General features: G+C 39.1%; 1 protein-coding gene across 4 annotated transcripts in view; it reads left to right on the top strand.

The window, feature by feature from the left end:
• The window catches only part of ldb2a (LIM domain binding 2a), a 112682-nt gene that overhangs the window by 65245 nt on the left and 28302 nt on the right, over window positions 1–19135 (top strand). For all 4 annotated transcript variants that reach the window (XM_082506160.1, XM_082506161.1, XM_082506158.1 and 1 more), the window contains exon 3: window positions 4727–4899. In XM_082506160.1, the coding sequence (XP_082362286.1) occupies window positions 4727–4899 (173 nt within the window). The remainder of the gene's footprint in view (window positions 1–4726; window positions 4900–19135) is intronic.

Here is a 19135-nt window from a genome sequence, read left to right on the forward strand (position 1 = left end):
TTTGAAGATAGTCTTCAGTGTTCGGATTGCTGGAAGTATTGAACTGACCACAATGCACTGGAAGATTTATTTGACACTTGCTTAAAGGAAAGATCAGAGTCGATCAATCAATCAGACTCCATCGAGGAGTGAAGGATTCTGATATTGTTTCGAAAGAGAATAGAAGTCTGTCCAGTCCAGAAGCAGTGAATCGTTACATCTCAGGACAATCAATAATTTGTGTTAAACTATATACTATATGTCCTATCTCGATTCCTAGCTGATGTTCAATCGCATATATTTAAGAGTGCATACACTACAGAACTGCTAAAATATTGAAAATCATTTGTGTAGGATTATTGTTCAAGTGCCGTTCAGCTACAGCGAGACTGCATATAAACGAATGCATGCTCTGTTTGGATGCATTTTTAGTGCATGTTTAATGAACCTATTTCCTTTTTGTGTCAAAAGACAGAAAGTATAATTTTGGAAAAAAAATTTATGAACTAGATAAGACAAATAACACCAAACCATCAACCAATAAGAATTTTAAATATATAATATAAGTAAATGCTTTCTTCTTATCAAAGACAAAAGTAATCCGAGAAGGTTTGGAATAGTTCTGCTTTTACAGAGCTGGTCACAATTCCTGATAATCAATTAATCGTGTTGACCAGCAGCACCTGTCTGCTACTAATTCCTACGGAAGCTGTAAGGTTGTCCGTAGTTTTGCACAGAACTTTGTGATAAAAAGAAAATTTCTTTATCACATTTCAGCCCAGTAACAAGTAATGTAACCAGTGTCTTCTATCTGTACCTTATATTTATCTTTAAATAAGTACAAACATATATCTTTAGTAGCTTGGTCCCACAAAAATACACTCATATTGTTAATAAGTAAAGTTATGACTGTGTAGCCACTAGGGGTGCAACGATACACAAAATTCACGGTTCGGTTCGGTTCGATACTTTGGTGTCACGGTTCGATATTTTTTCGATACAAAAAAATGTTCATGCATTTTTAATTTGTCATTTATTAAAATTATAAATATATATTTTAACTCAAAAGTACAGTTTTTAAATTTAACCCTAACCCTTGTGCGTGTTTTTTATTTTGACAGCGAATGCGCACCTGCGGACCACTTATGTGCAGCCCTGGTTATTTAGCTTGTCATATTGCAGCCACAGAAATTCTTTTGTCCATGAAACCATAAAGCTGCACTTTCTTTTTGCCTTATAGTCTGATTTGTCATAACTTCTCCGTTTTGTGGTAAGCTTTTCTTTGGCTGTCACTTCTTCACCCTGACCTGTCTTATTTGGCTCAGCAGAACTGAAATGCTTTTACACACTCACTCACATAAGCTCAGCGATTCTCTGCGCGATCAACCTCTCACATGTTTAAGCTTGCTGCGGGAGATTTCACTTGTCATGTTTGCATAGTAAGCTAACGATTAATAAGACGATGTCAGAGGAATTGGTGCACAAATTATCATCACTCACAGATCAGTGCTGTCGCTCTCTATACACAGTTCACACGATTGCAAAGTGAAAGCAAAAAAACAAGCGCAAATTCAAACGCGATTTCAATATGTCACATATTGACAGTGGCTCACCGATGCCAATGACATAATTACCCAGCTACATTTCTGAAAGAATGCAAAAGCATTGACATATATTTTTCCTACAATAGCCCGACGGGCAGGGAAGAGATAGATTTTGGTAGCCCGACTGAAAAAATCGCTAGCTCCGGGACGTCGGGCTAGCGATATTGCAAGCCCTGTATCTGATTGAGGAATCACTCATCTTTGGAAAAGAGAGTTTATTACAGAGAAATGGCTCTTTCCAAAATAAAAGCTATACTATCCGCTTCTTCTGGGCTATATTCTCAGCAGCATAAGGAGAATCATGTGCTAACAGCTGTCTAAATGACTCGGCTAAAGTTAGTAGCATGCTTGCTTTTTTTTGTCTGCTTCCACTTGTCTTTGCACTAGGATGATGTCGGCGTAAATGTGCAGTCATATTCGTTGTGTTCCCGCTAGTGCTTTCAGGTTAATCTCGTTGAAATGACCTTAACGCCACAACACGGCAAATCTCCGTTAACGAGCTACTGCCGATCGCTCCGTGCATGGGGCTAGACGGCCAACACGTTAACGAGCTAACTGTGCTAGCACACTAGTTCACACCAATGTAATTGAGCATTGCATGGCACATCCAACATACTGTTTTACTTTAGTCCATGACTCGCTTACCTTCAGGGTCATACGTCACATGAAAACCAAAATAATTCCAAACGCCAGAACTGAATGAGGGTGGGGGAGGTGCCCTGCGCTCTTCCTTCTGACTATGCTGTCTGTGTTGAGCGCTCAGTGGATCTGCGCCCGACAGTGCAGCCTAGGCGGAGTAGTCGAACACAGATTCACTGAGCGCTCAACACAGACAGCATCGTCAGAAGGAAAATTGATAAAAGAAATTACAAATGTTGTATTGTTCGATACATATGCGTACCGAACCGAAAGCACTGTATCGAACGGTTCAATATCGATACGAATATCGTTGCACCCCTAGTAGCCACATCAGACACCACCTCCATTGTCAAGTTTGCTGACGACACTGCTGTTGTGGGCCTGATCTCCGACAACATCGAGACCGCCTACCTGGAGGAGATTAGGAACCTGGAGACCTGGTGCCAGGAGAATAACCTCCTCCTAAACATCAGCAAGACTAAGGAGCTGATCGTGGACTTCACTACAAAGCAGGCGAGGAATTACAAACCCCTCATCATCAGTGGCACGCCAGTGGAGAGAGTGGACAGTTTCCGATACCTGGGTGTCCACATCACTCAGGACCTGTCATGGTCCTGTCACATCAACACCCTGGTTAAGAAAGCCCGTCAGCGTCTCTTCTTCCTCAGAAGACTTAGAGACTTCCATCTGCCACTGAAGGTGCTCAAGAACTTCTACTCCTGCACCATCGAGAGCGTCCTGATGGCAAACATCTGCACCTGGTTTGGGAACAGCACCAAGCAGGACAGACGAGATCTGCAAAGGGTGGTGCGCTCAGCCGAACGCATCATTCAATCAGAGCTCCCTGACCTGCTGTCCATCTACACCAAGTCCAAAGCTAGGAAGATTATGATGGACCTCTCCCATCCCAACAATGGACTCTTCTCACTGTTGAGGTCTGGGAAGCGCTTCCGCTCCCTTAAGGCCAAAACAGAGAGAATGAGGAGGAGCTTCTTCCCCCAGGCTATTCGGGGCCTGAACCAGGTGTAGGACTGGACTCTCCCAAACACGTCACTATAAGACTGGACTCTCACACACGTCACCACACATTTCCTATAATCCATAATTCCTATAATTTATAATCCTTATCTTTATAATTTCTTCTGCTATTTGCACATTCTTTACTGTAAATTCTTAAGTTAATTTGTAAATTTTTGTAGTAAACTGTAAATTGTAAATATTGTAAAACTTTTCTTCTGTCATTTAATGGTCGGGCATTGTACAGCTACAAGCATTTCACCCCCATGCCATACTGTGTATGGTTGTGTGTGTGTGACAAATAAAATTTGAATTTGAATTTGAATTTGAAGTTATCTCACAGTCTGATCACACCTTCTTTGCTGGTGTATGAGTATTTATAGCATTCAGAGCGGTGATATCAGATAGTATCAAATTAAAACAAAGCAACAAAGCAAAGGTTTCGGGTGATTGCTTGGGTTTACGCATGTGATATCCAAGAGGTTTGCATTCTTTTGTGAAATTATAAAATGGTTTTGAAGGAATCCATGCTCATAGTCATCAAATTAAAAGAACAGTTGTCAGTTTTCCCACTTTCTCTCTGAAAATGAGTTAAGAAAATTGATACCGCTGTACATGTGTTCAGCCAGGAGTTGATTAGATTACCTTATTGTGAGGTTTGAAGAAAAGCAAATCATCCAAGCTGGCTCTGTTCAAAGTTCGAACATAGTGCCTGGTGGATTGACCCGAATGCCGAGTGGTTGGGGTTCATACAGCAACCCTCCATATGCTCTGAGCACTGGATCCAGTTTGACTGTCAGTCTGGCACCATGTGCTGCATGTTCTTTTCCTGCACTCTCTCCTACATTTTTTGTCTCCATCCCCAGTTTTCCTGCCAAAGTAAAATCAAAGATGTCCCCAAAACCAATGCTTAATGCCCATCTAAAGTTTATTAATTGATAGACTGTATCTGATTTGTTTAATCTGTATGCAAACACAAGTGTGTAGATAAAACGTTAACCTAATTTGTGGTTTAAGAGCTTTTGAACTTTGCACACAGCCAGGATTCTTGCTTCCTGCTGGTTCAAGTATTTATGCTAAGTTAAGCTAATTGTCTCACCGCTCCAGCTCAGTAACTGACAGATTTAAGAGTAGCATCAATCTTCTCATCTACCTCATGGCAAGAAACAAACAAGCTAATTATCCCTTTTTAGAAAAGGGAGTGGTTCTGGTAGTATCTATACAGAAGCTGTTGTATAATGCATATACATTGAAACTAGCAGCAGAAAAGTCATATAATGTATAGCCTGTACATTATATGCTGCATACAGTATAAGAGTAGGAGTCTATAAATTATGCAGTTGCAAGTATAGACAGAGTGATGGTAGCAATAGCATTATAGTCTACAGTAATAGCCGTATATTTTTCCCTATCTCCACCACTCGGCATTTCATATTTGGGCTCTGACTGTATTTTTCAGCTCTGTCCTCTCTTTTGTTTCCTCGCAGCAATCGGCCGGACGTTGATCCCCCGTTATTTCAGCACAGTCTTTGAGGGAGGGGTCACTGAGCTCCACTACATCCTTAAACACTCCAAGGAGTCGTTCCACAACTCCTGCATTACCCTGGACTGTGATCAGTGCACCATGGTCACCCAGCACGGGAAACCAATGTTTACAAAGGTAACACCTGACCCCTGAGCTTCTCCCAACATGAATAATTGATCACAGGCTATGATAATGGCCCAGGCGAGCCACTTAACTGGTTAAAGATCAAATTCATTTACACCCTTTGAGTCTTTTTTTCCCCCTTTATCCACTTTCATGTTGTACATGGGTTTTGAAGTCACATCTGGGGGCTTTACTGTTTATGCTGTGGAATTAATTATATGATGAATTTATGGGTTATCCACTTAGTTTGCATAGATTTCAAGTGTTCATCTCTGATATCTGTGGGAAAAATATTAAAGATTGTGTGACATTTTAGTTACAGTAACTTGAAATTGAAGTAACTTAATATGCTTGTCCTTATTTTCTGTCATATGGCAACTGGCAGAATGGTTGATGCCCAAATTCAACATGATAAAAGTGTCAAGTCATGAAGTAATTATATTTGCAGGTACCATCAATTCTGTGAGGTAGAAACTGCTCTAAACACTCCAATACTCTAAAGATATCAACAGTTTTTTTTTCTACTCTTGTTTTCATACATTGACTAGAAAAGTGGATATCCTAATGTGGTCATCTCAGGCAGACATATCTGCTGTTCATATGTTTTGCTTATGAGGTGCAACTGAGGAAATTTGGTCTAAAAGAAAGGTGCCCTTAAAAGGAGACGAATTAAAACAGCTTTTTTTAGATGGTGGGTGAGCAGAGCCGCACCAAGGGCCAGTCTGAGTGAGTCAGCAAATTATTTTCACTATCAGTCAGTCGATTCGTAGCTTTTTTTCTTTTTCTTTAATTTTTTAGAGGAATCCTGCAGTTGTGTCCTGTTTTAGTGGATATGTGCTTAGATGTGAATATTAAATCTTACACATTCATTACTCAAAAGTGCAGCTTTAATAATATGACATATTTTATACCTGTCTAAACATGCACCTTACATGAATTTTCTTAGGCCAGATATCTCCAAGCTACTGTAAATATCAAATATGCTCATATTTACTCTTTTCACTTCTAGACCTCAAAATCTACTGGTATTGCTCATATTAATGCTGGATTCCTAATCCTCCAGATGCTCCGAAGATATTGCTAGGGGGACATGAATAAGACTTTTGAAGAGTAAAGTTTAGTTCGCAGTAACAGGAAACACAAATTGCACAGGTGAAATAATCCCAAACTGACACCAAGGTCTTCTGAAAGCACTAAAGATGAGCTCATCTGCTTTTGTCTTGTGGGAGAGAAATCCCTTGTGAGCTGGAGTGAATATCTGCTTCACCACAGTCTGATCTAGATGGCTCGCTGACTCTTAGTGTTCTTCTGCTGACTGTCTAAATGAATCTGAGGCCAGATAGCTTGTCAGCGCAGAGCAGCCGAGCTAAAGGGATTCCATGTTCCCTGTACCATGAACCCTGAGCTGAAGCACCAGACCGGATTGTTCTGACATTAAACAGCTATACGCCCTCTTGTTTTCAGGACTTGACAGCATACACTCACTCGTGGGTGTGTGTGTCAGTGTGTGTATTGTGCAGAGCGCAAAATTAAGCTTTGTGATCTGCCAGAGGCTGTTAGGCTAAAGGGTGAATTAAGCAAATTATTTTCTAAAAAGAAATAAACATAATCTGCCAATGGGCATAGATTTCTTTTAGCTTTAAGAACAAGTAGACTTCACAATTTCACAGACTTTATTGGCTTTGGGTAATCTTTTTCCTAATAATAAGGCATTGATTTATCTTTTGATGTTTTGCATTTAGCTGTTAAGTTGAATTGAGAAAACCCTTCAAATAGTTTGACATGGATTTTCTTTAATGCTAAGTGACATACAATAGTATTATGTCATTTCAATTTCAAGTAGTTTCAACTTTTGCATAAATGTATAACCTATAGAAACTGCTTTGATAGTATCCTGTCAGTTTGATTGAGCAAGATAATTTGCCAGGGCTCTCTGAAAGTTGACTGAGAGTCAGGAATAAACTAATATGATCACATTTATGATTCTACATTATGATATTGTTTACACAAAAACATTTAATAATATTGAATGCTCTGTTAGAAATGTTTTTTTTAAGTTGATTGAACTGCTTTTAGTTTTACTAACATCCACTTCCACCTTCCCTTTCTCACTTGTAAAGAGAAATTACTGAACATTAGCAAATATACAGATTTTCATATCACTGAACTACTGGGGTTCTTCACTAACAAACAGGTGGTTAGCTAGCAGCCCCAAATCACATGGGATTGGATAAATAATGTATTTTTCCAATAAGCCATCAGACATATCTTGGTCTATATTCAGATTGCTGACAGTTGTGGCCTAAAAGCTGGTTTTTTGGCTCATTTTGACTCAGATCTGTTTTTCCTGACAGTGCAAATAACACAATGACAGTGATGTTTTGATTTGGCCCACTTTCATATGCAATCCTTAAGCCAGGTGTACACTACAATTTTGGGCTGGCTCAGTCAAAAGCTGATGGATGTGAAAGAATCATAATTTTATCTTTGGTAGTGTCTCCAAAGCAATGCTCCTGCATCATGGAGAGAAAGAAGTTCAAAGTTGGCTGTTTTAACAGTCTTGTGACTAAAAAAATCCTAAACTCTGACAGTGCCAGAAATGAACACCTCATAGCGTGACTGCTGCCAAGTCCTGCGTCTACTAACCAACCAGGAAGAATCTAGTACGATATGGATATGATGCACTGGCCAACTTCCCAAGGCACTTGGGAAGAAAAAAAGAAAAGAAAAAAAACAAAACAGAACAAACCCATATTAAATAAATGGCAGTACAATGGAGAAAATAAAATGTTTGGACTCGAACAAAGAAGAAACTCTAGTTGAGTTGTGGCAGCAGCAGCCTTGTTTGTATGATGTGTTCTCCAGCTGTTATCGTGACTGCAACAATAAGGATGTAGCCTGGAAACAAATAGCCGAGAAATAACAGATGCGCGTGTTGGCTATCATTCAGTACTTATTATCATCATAGAGTCTGCATACATCAAACTTGACGTCCTGCACGAGTAGATCCATGTTGCACTGTGCGGTTTGCAGTGAACTGACAAGATTGCTGCAACCCCACAGTCTGTACGCACCCAAATCAGATACAATCTTTCTTTTTTCTTTTTTTGCAGTGCGACCTCACGGTGAACTGACAAATCAGAATTCACTTGACTTTCACATCACTCCACCATCCTGCAGAAAGACTCTTGTGGGGTGTCGCTGGCAGATGTAGTTTGATGTAACCAAGGCATGCCTTATTTTTTGATTACACTTGTTTCACTGAGGCCATCGCAGTCCCACCAGTACTGGCTCTATCTGTGCTTCAACATATACCTCAAGTAAAGTAAACCAGCAGCCACTGCGCCATAAAAAGCAATAATTTAAAAAACCGTGGATAGTCTCATTGCTGACAGCTAGGGGTGGGCGATAGAAACAATATACGATAGAAACTATATAAATTTGGTCAACAATAGAGATTTTGACTATACCGCTTCATGATGTCATCAAGCTGCGCCTGTTTTGGTCGAAAGCATCGCAGTGGCTACAAGAATTATCATCTGCAAATTATGCAGACAGTCATAGCAAAGAGATGAAGCACTTTTGAAATATGGGGAAAGCCAAAAACTGCTCTTCCTCCACTTCCGTAACATTGATACATTAATGCTGAATTCTCTCGCAGCTGCTCTATGTTGCAGTATTTTAATAACTAACCTTGTGTTGTGGATGAATGATCTCAGTTGTTCTCCTGACTGACGTTTGCCCCGTGTATAGCATCCTGCTATGCGATTGCATTTGTCCCTGACCACCAGAATCCCTCACGTTAACTTTTATCAAGTGGAAAAAAGTTGGCGTTCATCCTCCAGCTTCACTGTGCTAATGTTATGCTAACATACCTGTGTTGCTAGCAATCACGTAGCACAACATTATATACCAGGTAGTCCAACTTCAGTAACCCTGCAAACGCCACTGCTGTTTAGTTTCCTGTCTTCATTTATGTTGGAAGTGGTAGCAGAGCTGTACGTTTGAATTAGTTTCAAAAATCTCTCAGTCAGAACATGGTATGTCATGTTTAGGTGGAAACTAGCGAGCTAACTTCCTGTTAACTTCTAACTCCGTTAAATTTAATAACTTCTGTTTTCATGGATGCCTGGATGTTAAACGTAATTGTTACACCTGGTAAAGCAGCAACACTGATGATTTTATTAAAAATTAAAGAATTTAGACCGTTCTTAACTCTGTGTTCGTTTGACTTTGGGACCTTTTTGGACCCAGATTACTCCGCAAAGCTCCTCACTATGGCAGCCGTAATGCTCTGACAATCCATCAAGCAGTGCGGCTTACCAAAGTTGTACTAAAACATTTTTTAACAGATTTCTGCACGCCAAAATGTTTTTGAGATTTTGAGAAAATTAAAGGATTTTAAGTGTGCTTTATAGTGTGGAAAATACGTTATACAGAAGAAAAGAATATATCGCAATATATATCGTTACCGCACATGCTTCAAATTATATCGCGATATGAATTTTAGGCCATATTTTAGCCCTACTGACAGCTGCTCACATCTACAGCACATCACTTTATAAATAAAACTTTAATGATAGGATCAAGTTATTAAGCATACTAGTGTTTTGCAGGAAGAAAGGGGGCAAAAAAACACATGTCCTATCTATAAAAAAAGTTATGTTTGCATAGGTAGAGTGTATAAACATTGCATGAAGAAACCTGGTTTAATTGCTTGTGTGCTATGTTGGAGTACATTAACATGCAAGACTGCCTGCATTTAAGTTTGTAGCGAGGGGGCACATGAGCCCAGTGTTTCAGTCAATTTTGTATTCATGTAGGGGTTAGTGGCTGAGTGGAGGTTGGGTGTAGGTTGAGGGGGTCTCTTTGTGTTATTATATTAGTAAATGAGTAAACAATCCCAGTAACACATACAGGAAATATCTTTTAATGTTTTTCTGCAGTTCTGTAAACAAGTCTTTTCAAAAAGAATAACACCAACAACACCCCCCCACCCCACCCAAAAACAAAATATATTACAAGTGTCCAATATTAACCATACAGAACGGGAACAGAACTGCCCCGGCCCGGTCAACAAAAAGCTAAATTTGATGCTTGCAGCGCTGCTCTCTTTTCATCTTCACCTAAATTGGATGAGAAGAATTAATTCATTAGAAAAAAAATTCCAATAACTGAGCGTGTTCTCCCTGAGCTCCCAGCAGCAGCAGCAGCGAGCCTGCAGCTCTGGAGGCCCGAATCTCAATCAGCTCTGCCTCGCCTCGCTTTCCTCTACCACAACCACCCTCCTCCCCACCATCCCTCTCCACCCTCCTCCTCCCCCCCCGTCTCTCATCCTCCTCCCTGGCTTGCTGGCTCGCTCATTCTCCTTTTGCTCTCTACTCCACATCTCTCTCTCTCTCACTCACCCACCACCCCCCTACCCCTGCACCCCCCCCCCCCCCCACACACACACACACACCCCTCATCCCTAGAGAAATCATCCCCAGCTCCCAACTCGCTCTCTTGCTCTCCCTCTCGCTCTCTCTGCCTATATCTGTCTCTTTCCTTTCCTGCTGCTACCTCTCTCTGTCTTTCAAAATTTCTCATTTTGAGCACAATGAAAGAATAATTTTGCTTTGCTTTATTAAAAATTTCTTCTTGTTTTCATAGTTTCGGTCATCTTCCCAAACAGAAATAAAAACACTGTAGTTACAAATATAATTGATGAGTAGTCACTAAAATGAAAGAGTAAGATGATCAGAATGAATGCTTTCAGGGGCATTTCGTTCTTTTCATTGTAGACTAAATAGTAGATAGATAACAGAAAATTGGATAAACAAACAACAAAAACAAACCAAATATCCTTTGCTGAACAAAAACTAGTGATGTAGTGGTCCATGGTTAGCCTCCTGGGGTTTCTGTTGTGCCCCAGTGAATCCGACAGTTACTGTATTAAATAAACTTCCAGGTCTGTTTAATGCCTATTGTTATTAAAAACCTAAATATTAAAATTATGAACTGAGGTTGCACACAGGCTTCTCGGGTTGAATTGCATTTTCCTTCATTCTTAAGGTACATGCAGCATTTCCAGGATTGTATGTGTTCTAAATTTGGCTTTACCCGCAGGTAAGATGGTTAAAGTGCACGGCTCCTAAATGGGAATTTGTTCTCATAGATGGTTTGTATTTTGTTTCAGACACTGTTGATTGTTCGCTCCAGTACTTCTGTGACTGTTTTGCATCAACATGACCCATAGAGTATTAGTGTGGCTGTCAAACCACTGATATCAACTGAGACATAACCCATTGTGTATAACTTACAAGTGGATTTATATGGAAACCTAAATGTAGTATTTTGCTTAACATATTGTTTTGAAATATTAGATAAATTACTTACTATTGCAGCAATAAATGACCAATTACACTCACTACGTATTGTTTAATGATTACATTTGATCATAATGTGGACAATCTGTGATGAAAAAAGAGCAGGCAGCAGTATTTGAACAAGCTTAGTACAGTTTAATGAATTCATGTGTTCTTTTTTTTTTCTTTACCTTTGTGTTGTTGCTAATCTCGTGTGGTGCTACAGACTAACGAACGGGTTGGGCTAGCAGGACACTAGAGTGGGTGGCTTTCTCCAGGGGCTGGTGGACACTCTGTGGCGGGCCCACAAAGCAGCGAGGTGTTGACAAGGTGACACAGGGTGCCAATTTGACCAAGAACTCCCAACCTCCGAGCCACCCCAGGTATCCCAGCACCTCTATTCACTCTCTGCAGGCCTCGCTTTCCCTGACCAGTCTGTGTTAGCTCCGGGGGCACGGCCCTTGTTACCGGTGCCCAGCTGGGGGTTTGTGCATGCTGGGAGGTGAGCGAACAGCAAAAGGCGAAAAGGCGAGTTCGTGACACAGTGATCTCAGCTGAAGTAAATTTAATTCCCTGAGTGGATTTTTTTTTTCCTTGGTGAGAAATTGACTAGCTGATGTGTTATTCCTGATATATGCTTTGCTTTGAATGTGGCCAGCAGTGTCTACCGCACATTTCTTATAATTGTATGTATTAATTGTGCATATCTATCAATATCCATTTATCGATGCCTTTATTTATTTATTTAATAATGGTTGTTGTTAAACAACAGAATGAATAGTTAATGGTTACTGATGGTTACTATGGTTCTGAAAATATGTCCCAAAAAATCTGAAATTTTGTAAATCATAAATAAAAACAAACAACTGCATGTAAAAAATAAATATTTTTAATGCGACTCCAGCAACCTACCTAAAATAGTTGGGACAGGAGTTTGTGTACCCCTGTGTCACCGCTTCTTTTAACAATACTGGATTATGTAAGGGTTTGGGAACTGATGAGGGTTTGTATTGTTCATTCTTACTTGATATAGATTTTCAGCTCAACATGCGTTCTGCTTCATAATGCATCAAATGTTTTCAGTGTGTTACAGGTCTGGACTATTTAAGCACCGGCACTATCTAATGTCACATTCCTTTTATCTCAGGAATCAGATGTTGATCGTTATCCAGTGCAACACGATATCACGCCAAAGGGTGTCATAGACACGCTTGCTTTGCCTCTCCAATGCGTGAAATTGACAAGCATGCAGAATTTGCAGTACCAGCAGGGGGCGATGATATATTTATGTTTAAGTTGCTGGTGACCGTGGAAGGTACATTTCAGGGTGCTTCTATGCCAAATGATTAAGCTAGGTGGCTAATATGTACTTACATATAAATGTGTTGGTAATGCCTCTTTAGACGCTTTTCTGTGATTATTTTAATGTTGGCTTGAATTTGTCTCTACCCGCAGACAAGATGGTTTGCAAAGTCAGGGTTCCTGCGACTCTCCGAGTGGTATATCTGACTTATGGGAGCATCCCAGTTGAAAATTGTGATTGAGCACTCAGGATTTAGGACCTCTCACTTCAAATTGATTATTGCACTATTGTGGCTTTATGCTGCTGAAATGTATGTAGAATGTAGTTTTGATATAGTAGACAAGAACATAGCTGAACACAGCACATATTATTCCAAATCTTATATACGTACTGTGTATCACAGAGCATTATTTGTGCCTTCACAAATGTTCCTATTACCAGTGACATGTACGCTCATGCAGCCCCATAATATCATTAATGTTGGCTTTGAGTTGTGTGCTAATAATGTACTGGACGGATGAGTATAGTAAAAGTAAGATTGTCTGTTTACACAATGGTCTAGTTTCTTATCTATACCTATGGGCATCTGTTCAAGTGGAAGGAACAGCTTCATCCAAAGGGTCGCTGGGGTCTCCCTTAAAGATAGGGTGAGGATCCCAGCCAGTCACAAAATACTACTCTTACACATCAAAGGGAACCAATTGAGATGGTTCAGGTATCTGATTAGGATGCCTCCTAGGCACATCTAGTCAAGGTGTTTTGGGTATGTTGTACCAGAAAGACCCTGGAGCTGACCCAAGAGACCTCCTGGCTTGGGAATCCCTCAGTGTTCCCCCTTGGAAGAGCTAGAGAAAGTGACTTGGGAGAGGGAGGTCAGGTTTGCAAGTCATGAATATGCAACAGTTATTTACAGTTTATGTGTTCTGCTGCTATCGTAGACTTTAAAGTCAGGTTTGGTACGGATGCTACAACTTTGTGAGTGCTAACTCTGAATTCAACGGGAAAAAAATTCTAAATTGGAACTTTTTTAATGCAACTTAATGCTTCAATTGGATGCACTATTATGGATCAATGCTGCTGAAATATGCATATGTGACACTGTATACACTATAACACTAAAGGTGTTCAAGAGTCATATACTCAAGTCATTAAGGTTCAGCGTTATCTTCAGTTTCTTCAGTTCAAGTGTGTGGTGTGTGTGTGTAGACAGTTATGTTGTTGTTAGTACTACTTGGGTAGTGTGTTGTATTAAGATCTCATAAGCTTATTTGTCCAGAGGCAACGCAGCTGTCACTATCAAATAAGTTGGGTGCATCATGGCTGGGGATGTTGAATCCTGGCTTGCTACAATTGGATGAACTCGTCACTTAGAAACAGACTCCATTTAAAAAAGGAAACCTGAACAAGGCAGTGAAAATATCCTGTATTGTATTTGTATTGTACAGCAACTTCATCACCATTAGTGACCATGTTTCTCTTGCTCTTCATATGCAACAACGTAATTCAGTCTATAATGAATTCAGTGAACTGGACTAAGAATCATATCCATAGGCAAATAATATACACTTTTGTGAACAATAGCCACAATAATCCAGTTCTCACTGAAATGTTAGAATGCATCTCATTGCAAAAAGAGGGAAAATACAAATGTGTTTTGCGATGATACTTACCCAAAGACCACTTATACTAGGACAGAAAATAAAACTCAAAAACTAGTTTCTACAGTTTAAGATAAACATCTCCGATTGGTTTGTGATAGAGTGTAATTTTGTGAACCACACAAAATTACTGCTAATGCTTGCTGTGCTAACCCAGTTAGTTAATTCACTGGAGATTCATAATCCAAAAAAGAAGTACATCAGCATCAAAACAAAAAGCATCCTTCTATCCCAACAAGCAAAGGAGTAAAACTCAACTTTATGTCGTCAACCATGAGCTCAAACGATAGACTCAAGTTCATAAACACTAGCTTGTTGTAGTGCCACCTACTGACCTTTTTGTGGAACGGCAGAATTAATCTGCTGTATAAAATATATATAAGTCGATTTTATGCAGGTTATATGTAGAATGTGGTTTGCGATGGTCTTCCTATAATAAGCAAGGACTTTCCTGGAAAAAAGTGTTTTCTTTGGGACAGCATGTATTTATAAATGTATATATTGTATACCACTGAGGCTTAATGGTGCCTTCACAGGTGTTTATATTACCAGTGGTATGTACAGTAATGCACACTAATGCATGTTGCTCATTAGCTTGATGGATAATCTTTTCTTCAATTCTCTTCAATTTCCTCTATCTTTACCCTTTCAGCGTTGGTTTAGAGCCTTTTTTTTTGCACTAGTTGGTATTTTTTGCACCTGCCATCTTTAACTGGGATTTTACATTTACAGTATTTAACATCTCAAGTTTTAATTTCATGATGATTACTATAATAAATTTGCAAAGGTTTTTTTTCCATTACATTTTATTCACCTCTGTACTTTTTTCACCAGGGTCCATGAGATTATATACATTTCAACCTCTATTCAAAGCCAGAAGAGGCAGTCAGGGAACATGGGGATAGAATAGGAGGGGATATCACAACTAGCCAGCAGTCAAACTGACAGTACTGCAGTTACCTCTTAATAGCAAAGCCACTGAGAGATCCCAATGAAATGCTGTTCTTAAGTTTAAACTATAATCTGCAGCACACATGTCATAATTATCATAAATAAAATGTGTTTGTTGATTTAAAAGTTAATTTCAGCTATTAAATTAGGCCCACAGTTGGAAGGTGATTATAATTTTCATGGAGAATATTAAAATATCCTGGGGCAACATTAGAGTATATATATGTTTTACTTTAAGGCTGTAATTGCTGATCATTTTCGTTTTTGATTAATTGATCAATCACGCGGTCTTTAAAATGTCAACAAAATGACTAAATGTTGTAGTAGCTGTAGTAGAAAATTAATAATCCCAGTAGATATTTATATAGGAGGCAGTTTCTGAGTGACTGATTTATTTCTTATGCAGACTTAACATATAATATAACACACTTTATTCACGTGTACGTTATTACTAACAGCATTTCTACAGACTTCTCAGTAGTTACTAATCATGTTGAGTTAGAGAACTATAACCAATGTCAGCAGTTTGTTGCTAAAATATATTTTACTTTAGCCAGCTCTGATCTTGTTCATATTCACCAGAAGTAGTTATCAGGTCTTATATTAATCGATTTAATGACCTTCAGCTCCTCTGTTATTAATGATTGCCAGGTTAGGGTACAGTATTGAATATTGTCTCGGCAGCAGGACGTTGTTATTCTTTCTTGCTCTTTTGAGCTGGAGATCCCCTGATCTCAGCCCCGTTGTGTGGAAGATTTATGACTCTGCTCTTAAATCAATGGGGACTCTCTGCGAGGGGCCGTACCATTTAATGGACCACTTTTTAATTTAAGGGGATTTTCCTTCTTTTAGTTTTCATAAGGGAACACTTTTTGGCTAAAAATAAATGGTTACAACCATGCTGAGAAATATTAGATTTTAACCGATTGACTTTCACTATGGTGAAATAAATAGCTTTGTATGATTGAATCTATTCTGGAATCTGTGGGAAAAAAGAAAGCCTTCCTTGGTTGCATTTGTGGTTAATATAGCGTCTCTGCACCAGTGCCACTAAGATAAATTCCTGCGCATTTATTGCGCTTGGCAATTAACGGGATTCCTATTCTGGTTCTGATTTAGGCAGCTTACCAATTTATTTATCAGTTTCAGGGAGGCAGAAAGCTTGCAGAGAGAAATAGGAGCAATAGTAGATGCAGTGCTAAGGACACTCACTGTTGGCACTATGGAAAAAAGAATCAATAGTGCATTGTTATTTCACTGTAGGCTACAGCACCTGGAACGCATCAGAAGATACCAGCTCACTAGTAAACACAATTCAAGTTATTTAACTGCTGGTGGGTAAATTACACAAATCTACTAAAAGCAGACTCCCAGGAATGATGTAAAAGAGATACCCGTTTCCCTCAAATTGGCCTATTATATATAATATTTGGGCTTTTAATAGGTTTCATAAGCCCAGGGGGTAAAAACCTATATGCTACAGAGTGACAATGATGCATTTTATTTCAAAGGAGGAAAAGAAAGAAAAGACCAAAGGTAACATTTATGAGGGTTTTTTTTTTGTTTTTGTTTTTTGTTCTTTTTTTAACATTTAGCAGCAGTTTAAAGAGGCAGTTTACAACTGTCATACTCATAATGCCAAATGGTCTGGGTACCTAGAGGTCAGTGATTAATTACTTTGGACTTATGTGGTAGGAAGTGTATTTTCGATATACTCTTTTTTTAACACTTATTCAATGTCTGTAGTTTTAAAGTAAAATAAAATGTGATACAGTATATGTCAAAAGTTAAATGAGTTAGGAAAGTTGGTCACATAACTGCATTTTTAGGTAATCAAGAACGTTTTTTTTTTAAATCTGTCTATTTTAAATCTTTATGGAAGACATCAGTTTATCCTAAAATGTAAATATAATCCCTAAATTTGCAAATACATAGTTTTACTTCTATTTGAAGCTATTTTTATTTCAGTCTGTTACGTGCTGTGATGTGTCCCTGCTTTCCCTTTCAACTCTAAGGTCAGCCACTGGACAAACTGCTGTTGGAATTAAACTTAAATAAATAAAGAGAGTTGTCACTGTCCATTAAACACCACAGATTATTTCCAAACATTTCTGTAGTCAAATCTAATCTTATCTAGCCCAGACAAGCCTATTATCAAACGATGCAGATCCCTTAAACGCGTTTACACATAAAACCACTGTATCAGCATTTTTGTGACAGTTGTGTCAATCACTGAAAGAAAATCACAAGTTTTTCATTTACTATATAAGGTTTAAGACCAATTTGGAGCATAGACACAGACCAAGAGTTTGGTCTTGTTTGAGTAAATTAAAACCAAATTTTAAAATGAAATAAATAAATAATTTCTTTTTTATGCAGAAGAAGACACATCAAGAAATCCAGTATTGCAGCTCAGCAACCAGTAAGCGTAAATAGAAGAATATTTACAATCCAGTAAATACTTCATCTTAGTTATTCCTTGAGTACACACTAATCATGGCAGGTCTGACTTCATGCACTGTGCCCCTTAACAAGTGGATTGAAGTGCAAACTATCCACAAACCAAAGTCTGCATGAAGATCTAAAAGCTTGTTTCTGTCAGTTGTTTATGCTCTTATGAAATTGGAGAAAAAGAGTATAAAGTTAGAGAAAAATGTTTTTTTTTAAAGTCAGGGGTCAAGCCAAATATGAAAACAAAACTGTAGTTCAACATGCATATTAATGTACAGTTTCAGAAATGAAAGCATACCAGAAGTTTATAATCCGGGACAAAAGTGTGGAGTGTTTTTTTTCCATATTCAGAAATTGTGTATGCTGTAACTTTATTGCAGTTTATTGTTTGATAACAGAATTTTGGTTATTTTGTAAGTGATTTAAGTGTTAGCCACATGTTTAGTGAGAGCTGTTAATTATAGATTTAATTTTCTGCTAAAAGAGAGCATTTAACAGGTATTTTCATTAGAAAACTGTGTTTCCCAGAATCCTTTGTGGTAGACGAAAGTTACTCTGGGTTTAGCTAGCAAAAGAAAGTTTTCGGGAAGCCATTATATGTTGCTCTGATGTCGAGCAGTTTATTTGTTGTACATTCCCCTTTTTGAAGCCTTATATAAAGACTATCGTTTCTACAATTGATGTCCGATCCATTTTTTTGGCTAAGCGGATTCGCCACAATAGTGTATGTTGTACATATTTTTCATTTATTCCCATCACACATGCATTATGGGTCTTTCAATCTAAAATGAAACTTTTTCTAAACTGGAATATTGTAATCCCCTTTGGTTGGGTTGGTTGCACATTATGCATTAGCCACATGTTTAGTTAAGACAGCAGAGAAGCAGCTCTGCATTCAGGGAGTTTTCTTATTGTTTTTTGTGCAATTGAGCTTCTATTTATGCTTCTTTAACTGAGTGTGTTGGCACGTGACCAGCAGAGGTGGGTGGGTGGGTGGGAACTGGAAGGGGAGGTTGTGGTGGTGGTAGTGAAGGGCTGGGGGTGCAGTATGGCCGCTAGCCTCTTTCTTGTTGATCCTCAGGAGACCATCTGCGCTGGGGGCATTGATTAGAGTGTGTCTGGTGGGATTACATCTTTGCTGTTGCCATGCCAACTAATCAGCTGATTCCCCCCCCCCCCCCCCCCTCGCTCTGTCTGTCTCTCCATTTCTCTCTCTCTCTCCTCTCTTTGCCTGGTTGTCACAGCAACAAAATACGGGAGAAGCGCAAGGGCCCCGGCAAGCGCTGAATTCAGCTAAAGGGGCGAAAAAATGTTTTTTTCCCCCGCTCTTTCTCTCGCTCTCTCTCTGTCTCCTCCTAATTGGCAACTCTCTCTGACCTGAAGTTCTTTTGTCTCTGGCGTAAACACACCCCTCTCCAGATTACGTTTATTTTCACATTTTAGAAATAGCTGGATGGTTGAGAGGCCCAAGGACAGATGCTGTGAATGAGGGAAGCGAGCTGAGTAAATGTTGGACGCATAATGGCTCGCAACATACT

Source organism: Aulonocara stuartgranti, assembly GCF_965226115.1.
Source record: "Aulonocara stuartgranti genome assembly, chromosome: 2".
Classification (NCBI taxonomy): domain Eukaryota; kingdom Metazoa; phylum Chordata; class Actinopteri; order Cichliformes; family Cichlidae; genus Aulonocara; species Aulonocara stuartgranti.